At 41.4% G+C, this 16,841-nt stretch overlaps 1 protein-coding gene across 1 annotated transcript in view; it reads right to left on the bottom strand.

The window, feature by feature from the left end:
- USP13 (ubiquitin specific peptidase 13) overlaps positions 1–16,841 on the bottom strand; it is a 116,698-nt gene that overhangs the window by 5,456 nt on the left and 94,401 nt on the right. Inside the window, exon 20 of the mRNA XM_070406758.1 lies at positions 1,784–1,868. Within this exon, the coding sequence (XP_070262859.1) occupies positions 1,784–1,868 (85 nt within the window). The remainder of the gene's footprint in view (positions 1–1,783; positions 1,869–16,841) is intronic.

A 16,841-nucleotide genomic window follows, 5' to 3' on the forward strand; every position in this document is an offset into this window, starting at 1 on the left:
AGTAGGGGGCATGCAGGAGGCAGCCAATCAATGACTCTCATCATCGATGTTTCAATCTCTCTCCCTCTCCCTTCCTCTCTGAAATAAATAAAAATATATTTAAAAATAAAATAAAAGATAAACTGTTTCTTAAAAAAAAAAAAAAAAAACAGCCTTAGCCGATTTGGCTCAGTGGATAGAGCATCAGCCTGCGGACTCAAGGGTCCCAGGTTCAATTCGGGTCAAGGGCATGTACCTTGGTTGCGGGCACATCCCCAGTAGGAGGTGTGCAGGAGGCAGCTGATTGATGTTTCTAACTCTCTATCCCTCTCCCTTCCTCTCTGTAAAAAAATCAATAAAATATATATTTTTTTAAAATAATTGAGTCAAAAGAATTATGTATAATAGTGTTTGTTTCAGCCTCAGGTATAAAACTAACTAAAAATCAGAAGTAAATTAGCCAGGCAGTGAACTAATATATAATTATTAAAATGTTTTCAAAGAATATTTGCTAAATTGAGAAAATAATCGCAATATAATACAAAATGAGAAAAAGCAAGTTATGAAATTATATCTGTTATGTACATTAAACTGTTAGTAATGTTATAAATACATATGCATAGTTATATGTAGTATGTGTGTGTATAGACTTACACACCCTCTCCCAGTGAAAACAATAAAACAAAGAGAAATATATCCAAATATAAACAATGATTATCCTTAGGCTTCCAGATGGCATATTTTTGTATGTGTTTATATTGTACTAACTCCTTATGATGAATTTTATTGCTTTTTAAATTATAATTAAACCATTTCTCTTAAGCATTTTTAAAAGAGCTATCAGGCCGGGTAATAAAAGGAATTCACTATAAATCAAGTCTCTGTGCTCAACTATTTTATGAATCAAGTGGAAACAAGACCAAAAGATACAGCAAAAAGGAACACAATCGATGCTGGGTGAGAACTGGTCACTGCTGCAATGCGAGACATGGGGTGAGAGGTCAACATCCTCTAGGAGAGGCCAAGGTCACATGTTTCTTCAGCGTCCACAGGGCCTAAGCACTGCCTTGAGCAGGAGTGCCAACCCCCAGGCCACTCAGTGGGGAGCTCCCGGGAGGAAACCAGAGGGGCCTGCAGGGACCTGGCCCAGTGAAAGGGTTCTGAAGACAGGTGCAGCCTCACATCCCAATCTGTCTCATTCCCAGTTCACCACACACCTAACAATTCTACTTAAGATGCCATGAGTCCTACTGCAAGGCTGCAATAAAGCAAGACACTGACCGCTCAGTGTTGCCAGATAAAACACAGGATACCCCGTCAAATCTGAATCTCAGGTAGGCAACAAATTATATTTCAGTATAAGTATGTCTCGTGCAATATTTGAGTAATTCATTTACTCAAAAAGTAATTCACTTACCTTTACCTGAAATTCAAATTTAATAAGGCAACTGGTTTTCTATTATTATTATTATTATTATTATTATTATTTTGCTTAATCTGGCAATCCTATGGAGATTTCCAATATGACATACATTCTGCTGTAGGATGCATCTTTACTGTGGAAAATTACCTTGGTATGATGGCATGATGGTTGAGAGTGGCGTTGGATACCAGCTCTGACACAAGAAATTACTAGCTAAGATCAAGCTATTTGGTCTCCCTGAGCCTCAGTGTCTTAAATGGTCTTAAGAGTATATCCTACAAGACCATTGTGAAAGCCACATGTGATAACATATGAAGCACCTAGTACAGTGCCTAGCGCTCAATAAAACACATATATTATTTACCTTCTAAAAAGACTCACCTTCCTTCCTTTTTGATATGGCAAACATAATGGCCACTCATTGTAGATGTTCCCATGTGACTGATGAATGCAAATAATTCGTACACTATGAAAGAGGAAACAACACAGTCACAAGGCAGCATTTCTAGAAAACCAACAGCATTTCTGATCAGAATTTAAAGCCAATGATTGTGTAATCCAGCAACTGTTTAAACTGAAAGACAAAGTCTACTTACCTTGCTATACCCATTCACCCACAAACCCACCCAAAGGGACACCAAATTCAACCTTCAAAGTCATAACAGAGTGGGACATCAACCATCAACGTACAGCTGACATTCAATTCGTATCCGGAAGGGATGTAAAAATCCCGCAGCCAACCTGGCAGCAAATTCGTGGGTTTAACAGGGTAGACCGGGCTCTCTCACATTCAAGCAGCATGAGGGCAAACGGGTTGTCCCATCTCTCTAGGCCCATTTCTTCACAAAGATGAAAAACCCACCCACTTCACAAGGTTGGACGAGGCTTAAATGAGCAATTCAGAATAAAATACCATACAAATGTCAGGACTGTAGGGAAGACAGCAGACAGCTGTTACCATTCATAGAAAGGGACAGTGCTTCGGAATATGCTTCTTGTGATTTCTGACTTGCTCGTGATTATAAACTATATGGGACCAAAATTCAGGTTTCATGCTTTCTGAACAAGGAGATAGATAGCCTCTGAGAGGGTGAAACTGATGTTTTTTCTCTGACAAGCACCTCCCGCCATTTGATACAGGATTCTCCATTAAATGAATTTCAGCTCCTGCTCCCCTGGCCAAACCTAGACCTACACAACACAAAGTGGATTCCACGGACCAGTACCAGTCCACTCGCAAACTGCTACCGATTACAGAAATTGAGTGTTTACACCCTTTTATGATGATTTGAGAATATTCATGTCTGTTGAATCTAATAAGGAAAAAAAGGACTTGCATATTCATTTTTCTAGTATTCAATCTTTATTGCATTTTTTCAAAGTATTGGTTCTAGGCAGACCTCTGCCCTTCCCCCTCCCTCTCCCATCCTCCCATGCTCATCCCTTCCTGAGCTGTGAATCCCCACTCAGCTACTCACTCTTCAGCGCATCACACACGGCTGATCTCCTCCTTCTTCCTCAAATATTTGCCCCCAGGATACAACCCTCTCTTGGTTGTCCAGCTGCCTCACTGGCTCCTCATCTCCCTGACCTTTCAGTGGTGATGACCTCAGAACTTACTTTCCCCCTGTCCTGATTTATCCAGTCTCATGGCATTAAATGGAATTATTTTCTTAATTTCCAGAATGTTCATTGCTAATATAGGGAGATACAATTGAATTTTGTATATGGATCTTGTTCCTACATTAGTAGTTCTAATAGTGTTTTAGTGGATTCCTTACGATTTTCTATATACAAAATTATGTTATCTGCAATAGAGATAGGTTTACTTCTTCCTTGTTAATCTGGATGTTTTTCATTTCTCTTTCTAGCCTCGCTGCCTTGGCTAGAACTTCCTGTTACAATGCTAAATGGAAGTGGTAAGAGTGGACATCCTTGTCATGTTCCTGACCTTAGGGGAAAAGCAGTCAGTCTTTTTTTTTTTTTTTTTTTTTTTTTTTTGCTAAAAGTATTACAAAGGGTATTACATATGTGTCCTTTTTTTCCCCCCCGCCCTTGACAATCCCCTGCCCTCCTTTACCCCCCAGTGTCTTATGTCCATTAGTTACGCTTATATGCCTGCATACAAGTCCTTCGGTTGATCTCTAATCCCCCGCCCTCCTGCCCCCCAACCCTCCCTGGCCTTCCCACTGCAGTTTGACAATCAGTTTGAGGCAGCTCTGCCTCTGTATCTATTATTGTTCAAAAGTTTGTAACGGTCTTTATTATCCATGAATGAGTGAGATCATGTGGTATTTTTCCTTCATTGACTGGCTTGTTTCACTTAGCATAATGCTCTCCAGTTCCATCCATGCTGTTGCAAATGGTAAGAGTTCCTTCTTTTTTACAGCAGCATAATATTCCATCGTGTAGATGTACCACAGTTTTCTAATCCATTCATCTACTGATGGGCACTTAGGCTGTTTCCAGATCTTAGCTATGGTGAATTGTGCTGCTATGAACATATGGGTGCACATATCCTTTCTGATCGGTGTTTCTGGTTTCTTGGGATATATTCCTAGAAGTGGGATCACAGGGTCAAATGGGAGTTCCATTTCCAGTTTTTTGAGGAAACTCCATACTGTCTTCCATAGAAAGCAGTCAGTCTTCACCATTGAGTAAGATGTGAGCTGTAGATGCTTTTTACCATGTTGAGGAAGTTCCCTTTCATTACTAGTTTGTTGAACATTCTCTCTTCAGCCTCAGCTGTCTCAGTCAATGATGAGTCTATTCTTCCAATAAATGAGGACAAAATCTTAACTTCTCTCTCCCACTTTACACACATCCAATCCATAAGCAAATCCTGTCAGCATTTCCTTCAATATATATCCAGAATCCAACAACTTCTTACCACCTTCACTAGGAACCCCTGATTCAAGCAAGTCACCATCATCTCTCTTTTGGAGGCTTTTTATAAGAGCCTCCTAACTGGGGTCCCTACTTCCTTCCTTGCCCCTACAACTCTTCTCAGTACAGCTATCAGAGTCTTGAAATGGAATTCAAATTGTAGTTATTACTGTCAGAGAACATCCCGTGGTGTTCTATACCTCAGAGTGAAATTTAATCCTACAGTAGCCTGTGAGCTACTCCTCCCTCCTCCCCCCTGCTCCTCACACTCTCTCCCACTCCAGCTACTCCGGCAACTCCGGCCTCCTGGCCACTCCTCAAACCCACCCAGTATGCTCCATCCCTCAAGCCTCTACACAAAGCATGTCAAACTCAAAGGCTAATATGGGCCAAATAAACAAGGTTTAAGTTTATGCGGGCCACAAAAAAAACCAAAGCTTCAATTTCTATAGAAACATAGGTTTATTTCGATAGAGACATGCTGAATACAAAGGGCTGAAATAAATGAGTAATCATTAACATAAAATAATAGAACATTTTAATAAAAATTAATGTTTTTTCTTGAATATTAACTTACCAGACACTGAATAACTGCACAAATTAATATGCATGACGCAAATTTTTCTTGTTCTCTGAAAGTGAAATATTTCCTGTTGTACACACCAAACAAGTCAATATAAGACTAATGGTGTGGCAATCGGCTGCTAAAATATTTGCTGCTAGTATCAGTGGAGAGAAATGGTACACCTGTGCATAAGGTACATAAGGGAAATGAATGCAACACGATTATAGTAATCAGTTATTAGCGAACTGTAGTCATTGTAGTTTGTTATTAATAATCCTATATAATCAAAGGGTAATATGCAAATTGACCCTAACAGCAGAAAGACTGGTCAATATGACACACATTGACCACCAGGGGCAGATGCTCAATGCAGGAGCTGGCCCCTGGTGGTCAGTGTGCTCCCACAAGGGGAGCTCTTCTCAGCCACAAGCCAGGCTGACGGCTGCCAGTACAGCAGTGGTGGTGGGAGCCTCTCTCGCCTCCTCAGCAGCGCTAAGGATGTCTGACTGCAGCTTAGGCCTGCTCCCCGCTGGCAAGTGGACATCCCCCGAGGGCTCCCGGGCTGCCAGAGGGATGTCTGACTGCCAGCTTAGGCCCTATGCCCCTGGGAGCAGGCCTAAGCCAGCATGTGGTCATTCCACAAGGGGTCCCAGACTGTGAGAGGGCACAGGCCGGACTGAGGGACCTTCCCAAGTGCACAAATTTTTTTGCACCGGGCCTCTAGTTATGTATAACAGGATATTATAAAAATTAAGTTAGGAAATTTTTATTAAAACATTTCTTACATATCGTTATATTGGCTGGGCCGCAAAAATATTCGTTGTGGGCCGCATGTGGCCTGCAGGCCTCGAGTTTGACATGCTTGCTCTACACTCATTGTTCCCTCTATCTGAAACTCTTCTTGCAGCTGTCACATGACTCAACCCACACTTCCTGGAGGTCTCAGATCAAATGTTACATCAGAGAGGCTTCCTGAGCCAACTTATAAAAGAGCGACTCCCTCTTCAGCTCCCACTCTCATCCCTAACCTGGCTTTACTGTTGTCCATGTAGCACAAAGTAACACCTGCCAAGTCACATATTTATGCGGGCATTTATTTACTGTCTGTCTCCTTTTACCCCAGGCTAAAATACAGCTCCACAATGATGAGAAGTTTGTATTTTGTTTACTGAAATATTCTAGGTACAGGAAACAGTGCTTAGCATGCAGAAGGCACTTAATAAGTATGTGTTGAATGAATAAATAAATGAATGAATGAAGGAATGACTCTACTTCTTCACTTATTTTTCATCACCTTGTATTGTATTCATTTTTATAATCCACCTACTGAAGTATAAATTGGAGTATAAATTAGTAAAAGAATTACTTAAAAGAGAAAGGAATCAGAGGAGATTGCCTTTCCTACCATTAACTAGCTGTCACATCAACTACTCCAAGTAACCAAAAATATCCCAGGTTTGAAACCAGAAACCAGCCAAAAACAGTTATGAATGACAAACATTTTGCCTGGCACATATTTTTTGAAATAGTGATCAAGGGAATCTACCCTGCTCTGCCCTCCCTTTTGCCTGCCCCAATACTAAGAGCCCACTTCTACCCCAGTAAGAAAGAGAGGGTGTGGGGAGAAACCAAGATGGCGGCATAGGTAAACACCGGAAATTGCTGCCTCGCACAACCACTTCAAAAATACAACTAAAAGACAAAACGGACATCATCCAGAACCACAGGAAGGCTGGCTGAGTGGAAATTCCACAACTAGAAGGAAAGAGAAAAGCACACTGAGACTCAGAGGAGGTGCGGAAGTAAAGTGCAGAGGTACGGAGGCGCACGTGGAAAGGGCTGGCAACTGAGGACGAGGTTGTCTTTTTCAATTGGGAGGGAGTCTCAAGCTCCCAGCTGCTCTGAACTCCAGTTCCTGCGAGTCTCTGGGGACCCAGACTCATATGGGGAGAAACTGGACTGTCTGGCAGCAGGCAGAACTTGAGGGCGGCTTTCTCTCAGAGGTACTTGCAGCAATTACCAGGACACTGAGATGCCGGGCCTCTTAGGGTAGGACTGAGGAGCAGCCATAGCTGCTTGATCCACCCTGTTGATCCCCTGAGACCCCACCCCACCCAAGCTGTGTGCAGAGGCTTTTGCATATGAAAGGCCTGGCCCTTTGCAATCTGAAAATTAGCTAACAAACTGCAGCTTGGTCAGAGAGACCCAGAACTTCTAAAAGAAGGCCCAAGGCCCCACAGCAGCTTGCATTGCTTCACAGCTGGGCCTCATCTGGGCACCTCCAAACCCCAAAGAAGAGAAATCTGCAGATCTCTCCATAGCTCCTGCTGGGTAGCCTCAGGCAGAGGCTAAATTAGCACCTCCTTAGAGATCCAAGAGCCAGTGTACCCAGTGGTCAGAGTGGGACCATCCAGATTACAACTCCTCAGATCCATAAGGGACACACTCAGGGAGCAGACTCAGTGAGCACCAAAGCTCCACTGAAGCAAGTCTTGCCCCAGAAGGGTGTCTCCAGCACAGAAGTTCTCCCACTGCAACTGCAGACACAGCTGATTCTCACAGCCAATTGGCCTAAAGGTCAATTCCTCCCAGTGATACCTACAACAATCAAGGCTTAACTACAACAAGACTGTGCACAAAGCCCACAAAGGGGTGCACCAAGAGTGTCCACCTCAGATAATTGTGGAGGCTGAGCCACTGGGCCCTATAGGACACCTAGCACAGAAAGCCACTCTATCAACACAGGGAAGCATAAAAAATGCGGAGACAAAGAAACAGGTCACAAATGACAGAAATGGAAAAAAGCAAACTATAGGATATAGAGTTCAAAACCACACTTATAAGGTTTTTCAAGAATTTTCTAGAAACCGACGATAAATTTAGTGAGACCCTCAAGAAATCTAGTGAGACCCTCGAGGATATGAAAAAGGACCAACTAGAAATTAAGCATACACTGACTGAAATAAAGAATATTATACAGAGTTCCAACAGCAGACTAGAGGATTGCAAGAATCTAGTCAAAGATTTGAAATATGAAGAAGCAAAAAACACCCAACCAGAAAAACAAAAAGAAAAAAGAATCCAAAAATATAAAGATAGTGTAAGGAGCCTCTGGGACAACTTCAAGCGTACCAACATCCGAATTATGAGGGTGCCAGAAGAAGAGAGAGAGCAAGATATTGAAGACCTATTTGAAGAAATAATGACAGAAAACTTCCCCTACCTGGTGAAAGAAACAGACTTATAAGTCCAGGAAGCGCAGAGAACCCCAAACAAAAGGAATCCAAAGAGGACCACATCAAGACACATCATAATTAAAATGACAAGAGCAAAAGACAAAGAGAGAATCTTAAAAGCAGCAAGAGAAAAACAGTCAGTTACCTACAAGGGAGTACCCATACGACTGTCAGCTGATTTCTCAACAGAAACTATGCAGGCCAGAAGGGAGTGGCAAGAAATATTCAAAGTGATGAATACCAAGAACCTACAACCAAGATTACTTTACCCAGCAAAGCTATCATTCAGAATTGAATGTCAGATAAAGAGCTTCACAAATAAGAAAAAGCTAAAGGAGTTCATCACCACCAAACCAGTATTATATGAAATGCTGAAAGGTATCCTTTAAGAACAGGAAGAAGAAGAAGGTAAAGATACAAATTATGAACAACAAATACACATCTATCAACACGTGAATCTAAAAATCAAGTGAATAAATAATCTGATGAACAGAATAAACTGGTGAATATAATAGAATCAGGGGCATAGAAAGGGAATGGACTGACTATTCTCAGAGGGGAAAGGGGTGTGGGGGTGTGGGAAGAGACTGGACAAAAATCATACACCTATGGATGAGGACAGTGGAGGGGGGTGGTAAGGGCAGAGGGTGGGGTGGGAACCAGGTGGAGGGGAGTTATGGGGGGGCAGGGGGAAGAGGAACAACTATAATAATCTGAACAATAAAGATTTAATTTAAATTTTAAAAAAAAAAGAAAGAGAGGGTGTGGGCTCAGACCTTTTCATGTTTCTTGACCCTGGTTGGTTTTTAAAGCTCTTTTTGAATAAGCTTACATCTAATTCCAAATCTTCAGTTTGAGAGATACAGTCCTAGTCTCCCAAAATGCAGCTGCTGTCTTAGAGTTTTCATGAAATAAAGAGAAGACACAATACCCCAACCAGGCTCCCCACCCCAAGGAACTGTGCTCCAAAATAATGACTAAAATAATTCATCAGAGAATTTAAATGGGCATTTCCCACCATTACCCAGGGTCACATCAATAAAACACTGCTGAGACATCAACACAGCCAATGGGTTGACAAAACAAATAGATATAGAGAAAAAGATAAATCCACACACCCAATACACCCATGTCATTAAATTCTCAAAGAAATTTTTTCCCTCTTGGTTAAAAACAACTCACCTGTATATTCAGAACCATAAAAAATAAATTGAAGCCCAGCCAGCGTCATTCAGTGGTAAAGTTCAGTGGTTAAGTGTTGACCTATGAATCAGGAGATCACGGTTCGATTCCCTGTCAGGGCACATACCTGGGCTGTAGGCTCGACCCCCGTGGGGGACGTGGAGGAGGCAGCCAATCAATGATTCTCTCTCATCAGTGATGTTTCTATCTCTCTCTCCCTCTCCCTTCCTCTCTGAAATCAATAAAAAAAAAAATACATTTTAAATAAATAAATAATTAAAGAAAAAAGATGAGCATAAATCTTAGTCCTACAATTAAAATTAACCATGTTTATCAATATAAGCACCCACCCCATGCATTATTCAAGACCTCCTGCTAGGAAAAAACAGCAAAAGAGAGAATCACTCTCAACACATTTGCAAAGCTCAACAGGTAAAAAAAGGGAGAGAAAAAAGCTCAATTAATATTTGTTTCCAAAGAGAAAGTCAAGGTAAACCAGAGAAGGAAGTTTCTGCTGATGTTTTTCCAAGGTCCCAAAGGACCCCTTCTAAAAAAAAACAGCATTATGTCACACACTCCCCCCAAAATGTACACACCCCTTTTTTCATGTAGATAGAAAAGGCAGTGTAAAACAAGGTAAATCATTTTTAAAATGCTAACTTTCAACAGAGAAATTTTCAAAGTACCAGAAGTGGTGGAAAAAAACTGCCTAAACCACTGTGTCCAACATCTGGCAAATAGTGTCCTTCTAAACAGCCAGAATTAAACAGTGTCTGAAACTATCATCCTTCCTCCCTACTTCCCTCTCCCAACAAAACTTGTCCTTTTTTGAACTTCAGAAAATGTTCCCAACCTTTCTAATATGAAGAATTTTTTATGTCAACATTTTACCACCACCACCCCTATCCAACATAATATCGATTATCCTTTGATTTTATTCTTTGAGAAAGCACCGTCAGAAAAAACATACATGAAACTTGGCAAGTATAAGGGGTAGACACCATGTTCTTTCATGTCATATGGAGAAATGGTCTCCCCAGGGTTATCTAGGGGAGGGGCCAGCATACTACCATGACCCATAGGCCAAATCCAGCCCATAGCCTATTTTTGTACCGCCGAGGAAAAAGGGAAGAACAAAGGGAAAAAATATGAGATAATACAGATATGGACCATAAAGCCTAAAACATTTATTTATCATCTGTAAAAGAAAAAAAGAAAGATTTGCTGGCCCTGATCTGGTGGAATCAACTTAGTTCATCTCACTGCTTACTGCTGATTAAAGGTCCCAGACATAATGAAGTTACTTAACTTGTAGATCTTTCCTGGTAAAGAAACAAAAATCATCTGTTCAGTAAAACATATAACCTCAAGGTTTATGGTCCTGGTAGACACTAATTTTATATCTAATTCAGCAATCAATTTATTTATTTATTTATTTATTTATGTTGTTAACCCTCACTTGAGGATATTTTCCCATTTATTTATTTATTTATTTATTTATTTATTTTAGAGAGAATGGAAGGGAGGGGGAGAGACAGAGAGAGAGAGAGAAACATCGATGTGAGACACATCAATTGGTTGCCTCCCAACCAGGGCTGGGGATCAAACCTGCAACCGAGGTACGTGCCCTTGACCAGAATCAAACCTAGAACCCTTCAGTCTGTGGGCCAACACTCTATCCACTGAGCCAAATTGGCCAGGGCTCAATTTATCTTTAAATACCTTAGCTTTTCAGATGTTTTTGAATCCATAACAACATCTAACTGCTTCCCTCATTAATAAATGGGTCAAAGAAAATCTGAAATGTGTTCAGTTTATATGTACCTGAGAGTCATGACTTTACCTCTTTGAAAATCATAGTTCAACAATACATAATGAACAAAAGCAACTCTAGATTCAGGAGTGCAATTAAATGAATTTCTATTTTACAGCAGTTCTCAACCTGTGGGTCGCGACCCCTTTGGCGGTCGAACCACCCTTTCACAGGGGTCGTCTAAGACCATCCTGCATATCAGATATTTACATTACGATTCATAACAGTAGCAACATTACAGTAACATGAGGAACTGTATTTAAAGGGCCAGAAGGTTGAGAACCACTAGGGGTTCCTCATGTTGTGACCCAACCATAAAATTATTTTCGTTGCTACTTCGTAACTGTAATGTTGCTACTGTTATGAATTGTAATGTAAATATCTGATATGCAGGATGGTCTTAGACGACCCCTGTGAAAGGGTCGTTTGACCGCCAAAGGGGTCGCGACCCACAAGTTGAGAACCACTGCACTAGACCATTGATTTGAAGAGCAGCAGTATCTCATTAGGGTGAAACACATCAATTGGTCTACAGAGGGGGCCAGAATACAGAAACACCAAAAGATTCTGTCAAATAACCACCGAGACCCCAGGGACTCTGCAGCCTTCTGGTGAGAAACCCAAACTGAGTTTTCCAACCGAATCTTCCTAACTTGGATCATTTGTGGCATTACCCACTCCTAACTCCCTCCGTACAACCAAGGGGAAACATCGTCTCCAGTTGACGAGCATTTGACTCATAAACAATCTATGTCTGCAAATCACTTCTTCCCCCAACAGCTTGATTTAGAAAACGTCTGAGTTCCCAAAAAGAGAAGAAGGGGGGTTTGGGTAAATCAATAACAGGTTAAGGCAGCTGCCTCTCGGCTCCCCTTGCTGGAAAATCTCAGCTGGGGCAGGAGAAGTCTGAACCGCTGGTGATGAGGTTGAAGGAGCCAGGGCAGGTTTGAGTAATCACAGCCTAATCACATTGTAATTACATTGGCAGTTCTTTTTATAAAAAATTAAATGCTCATCAAGTGCAACACAGAAACAGGAATGATTTTGCAAATAGCAGAAGCCCAGATAGGTCAGACTGAGAGACTGATTTTCCACTTTTTTGAAATTTTAAAAAATACAACAGAAAGGTAGGTGCCTGCCCTAAAATGATGACAAATAGAGCCTTTTCAAAAATAAACTCCTGCCACCCTAGCCAGTTTGGTTCAGTGGATAGAGCGTCGGCCTGCGGACCAAAGGGTCCCAGGTTCGATTCCGATCAAGAGCAAGTACCTCGTAGGGCAGCGGTTCTCAACCTGTGGGTCGCGACCCCTTTGGCGGTTGAACGACCCTTTCACAGGGGTCGCCTAAGACCATCCTGCATATCAGATATTTACATTACGATTCATAACAGTAGCAACATTACAGTTATGAAGTAGTAACGAAAATAATTTTATGGTTGGGTCACAACATGAGAAACTGTATTTAAAGGGCCAGAAGGTTGAGAACCACTGTGGTAGAGGCTCATGCAGGAGGCAACCAATCGATGTATTTCTCTCACATTGATGTTTCTCTCTATCTTTACCTCTCTCTTCCTCTCTCCCTAAAAAACAATGGAAAAAATATCCTCTTGTGAGGATTAACAAAAAAAAAATAATAATAATAATAATAAATAATCTCCTGCCTCCATTCCAATATGGAAAATCTAAAATAAGATGACTCAAACCCAGCCAGCATGGCTCAGTGGTTGAACGTCAACCCATGAACCAGGAGGTCACAGTTCAATTCTGGTCAGGGCACGTGCCCAGGTTTCAGGCTCAAATCCTCAGTGTGGGGCATGCAGGAGGCAGCCGATCAATGATTCTCTCTCATCATTGATGTTTCTATCTCTCTCTCCCTCTCCCTTCTTCTTTGAAATCAATAAAAATATTTTTTTAAATAAATAAATAAATAAATAATAAAATAAGATGACTCAATAGTGGGTAAAGGAGAAAGTGCACAGGCTTCAAAATCAAACAGACCTGAATTCCAAGCTGGTTCCAGCACTAGGAGGCACTTAGCTAGTGGGAGCCACCATCTGAATACCCTGCTGCGAGGAGCGAGGAAATGCCTAGAGCAGGCGTTGAGTAAAGGCCAGCTGTTTCACCAAGCATTAACAGCACTGACCCTTTTAAGTAAATTAGGTAACATTTAAATAAAAGAATTTCATGTAATGGCATGACTTCTTCATGCAAAAAGATGGCAGTAGAGATTTTTAATTGACATATTCCCTCAAGGAAGAATGTGTATAGTCACTTTTTTCCAACTCAAACACCAAACTTATCATTTTCAGCGTTAACCTGATGTCCCAGTAGCCACTTTACTCCTTCCTAAGACAATAGTAACCTAATCTTGCTTTTAAGGTGTGTTTCTTTGGTTTAAACGGAATTAGAACCACTTGGCGGGCCTGCTGAAACAGATGGCTGAGCGGCTCCCAGAGGTTCTAACCCAGTAGGTCTGGGTGGGGCCCAAGAATTCGCATTTCTAACAAATCAGAGGTGATGCCGATTCTGCTGGCCCAGGACCACACTTGAACCAGGGCTTGAAGGACTCACAAGCTAGGAAGGAAAATATCTCCACCCTCAGGCTCCAAGTATGAGGCCCGTGACTGGGGAGAGGTGGACACATGCATGGGTCTCAAGGCCTTTGCTGAGTGGCCTGAGGAGATACAGCTGCAGGAGGCAATGGCAGCCATCCTGAGGTCACCAGGGAGAGCCCATCCCAGACTGGAACCAACCCAGAGGAAGCAGAGCCAAGAGGCACATTCAGATAAAAGGGTTTCAGATAAAAGGGTTTCAGACCCGGAGTCAAGTCTCCCTGGGACTTACCAGCTTTTATGATACGATACTTCCCTTTCTGCTTAGACAACTATTGCTCAGCACTCCTGCCACTTACAACAGAGCCTGAAAACTGAGGTTGTTGGTTTTATTTGGTTTCTTTGACTGTCTGTCTGTCTGTTTTGGCTCTCCATTTTGCTCCTAAATACCAATTACCCTTACCTTTAAATTGTCCTAGCCAATTCGCCAACCAACACTCCCCTTCTCTCCCCAAAAAATTAAAAAGCCATGTCTTGGGAATGTAAACAACCTACCTACACAGAATATACAACTCCCCAAGTTAACCCATCAAGTTAATTAATTCTAATCAAATCCTGCAGAATGGCCAAGTATAAGATCGGGAACTTTCCAAAGTTCAGCAATAACAATTTAGAAAAAATAAGGGGGAAATATTTTATTCGTAAGTAACAGAAAATGGAATTGTGATGGGATATTTATAAAGAAAACCACATCGCGTTGCAGGGGCCGGAAAAGGGAAACGTGACTCAAAGGAAAAGGATAACATGTTTCTGGCCAGAAAAACTCAAATACTGTAAAGGTGCCAGTATTCCCAAACTAACAGATAATACAGGAAACTCTCATAAGAATCAATAAAAAACGGCTGAAAACCCCAATAAAAATGGGGAAATGGGCCAAAGGAAATGAAGACACGATTAACACAAGAAGAAAAGCAACTAGGCAATAAAGATATAAGAAATTATGAAAAGTGCTCAGCCCGATGGGGAACAGGAGAGCCACCAGGGTGTTTGTTGGGCTAAGATAATAATCCATAATAAAACCTCAAAAACCTGAGATGTTACTCACAAACTTCACTTCCAGAAACTTACCCTAAGGAAATAATCAAGAGAAGGAAAGGAAGAAATTTAAATGTGAGCAAATGTTTATTACCTGGATAGGGATTGAAAAAGGCATTTGTTGTACTTCTGTGAACAGAATTCATCCCTTAAGAAATTTTAAAAAACCACTACCATCATCTTCTGAATGTACAAATAACCTTGTTATTTGAAACTTTCTGTAATCATCTTTTATTTAAATAATAACTAGTTGGTCTAAAATTAGGGATATAAATTATGGTACATCTATATAGTGAAATGTTATTAATATACTGGAGGCCCGGTGCATGAATTTGTGCATGGGTGGGGTCCCTTGGCCTGGCTGGCGATCCGGGCCAATCGAGGCCATCTCGCCCAGTCCCAATAGGGGCTGATCAGGGCTGGCGGGCTAAGGGGTGGGACCACGGGTGGTTGGCCAGCCACAGGAGGTTGGCTGTGAGAGTGCACTGACCACCAGGGACAGTTCCTGCATTAAGCCTCTGCCCCCTGGTGGTCAGTGCTTGTCATAGCTACCGGCTGGTCATCCGGTCGTCTGGTTGTAACGTCGCTTAGGCTTTTATATATATAGCTATTCAATGATTTAGACTTATGTATATGGACACCCACAATTAGGGGAAAAGCAGAAAATAAAATAACATGTATAGAATAGACTTTGTATTTTTTATAAATATACATGTTTAGCCCTGGCTTGTTTGGCTCAGTGGATAGAGCATCAGCCTGTGTACTGAAGGGTCCCAGGTTTGATTCTGGTCAAGGGCAGATGCCCAGGTTGTGGGCTCGATCCCCAGTAGGGGCATGCAGGAAGCAGCCAATCAATGATTCTCATCATTGATGTTTCTCTCTCTCCCTCTCTCTCTCTCTCTTTCTCTCTCTCTCTCTCTCACTGAAATCAATAAAAATATTTTTTTAAATGCATCCTCTTAAAAATATATATATATTTATACTCAGCTTTATGTATTTGCATAGAAAGGTATAAAAATATATACAAAACATTAACAGTGGTTATGACTGGGTAGTGGGATTGTTGAGTCATTTCTTTTTTCTCTTTTCAGATGTCTGTATTTTTTTCAGGTTTCTAAAATTATCACATATGCTTTTAATTATAAGAAAAAATAAGCAATATAAATGATAATTTTTTTAAAGGAGAAGTGACTGACATGTGTTCAAGTGCTAATGCAACAAAGCACAATAAACATATTTTCATTTCCTGTGATGTATGCAATGTAACACAAAATAGGGCGCTAAGTCTTTTTGCTTTCTCCATTGAGCACCTATGGAGAGAGCAAAAAAGAAAACCAAACTATCCCTGTGACCACTACCTGCTGCCATTCATTTAATTCTTCATTCAATCATTCATTTTCTGATCCCAGGGGCCAGGCACAGTGCTAGAAAGGCTTCTGTAAAAACATCTGGGAAGGGGGTTGGAGGGTAGTAAAGGGTAAAAAGGGCCAAATATATGGTGATGGAAGCTGATGTGACTTTGGGTGGATGATACGACACAATGCAATATACAGATCATGTATCATAGAAATGTGCATTTGAAACCTATATGATCCTATTAGCCAATGTCACCAGAATAAATTTAATTTAAAAATAAGTAAATAGAAACATCTGTTCAGAGGCAAAATGCATTTGCTGAGTTAGGGTGGTTTATGTTTGTCGGTTTTTCATAATTAAAATTTTCACTACTACTGCCCTGAGATTCTGCACATCCTGTATGTGACTTCTCATAGCACATCTCTGTCTCTTTCCTCACCCCCACCCACAAGTGCCCTAAATTTGGGGGTGATGAGGACCAAGGCCACAGAGTTTGGCCCATAGTACCTTTAAATCACATCGTGACATCCTATTCAAAGATGCAACTCAAAACCAGTCGTGCCAGGAATCTCTGCAGATCACTCTGAGCACAGTAAGCCCAAGGGGAGGATGGCGCTGTTCAGATCAGTAGGGTCTGCCTTGGAGAGAATGGTTGGGGTCCCTCCAGGCTCCATCAGAAGACAGAAAACCCTAATGATCAGACTCGCCCTCCCTCTGCAGCCAGATACCTTGGCAGCTTTACGATGGCTCCATCT

The sequence above is a fragment of the Myotis yumanensis genome, unplaced genomic scaffold (genome assembly GCF_028538775.1).
Source record: "Myotis yumanensis isolate MYYU_CA2020_CCGP unplaced genomic scaffold, mMyoYum1.0.hap1 SCAF_2, whole genome shotgun sequence".
NCBI classification, from domain to species: Eukaryota; Metazoa; Chordata; class Mammalia; order Chiroptera; family Vespertilionidae; genus Myotis; species Myotis yumanensis.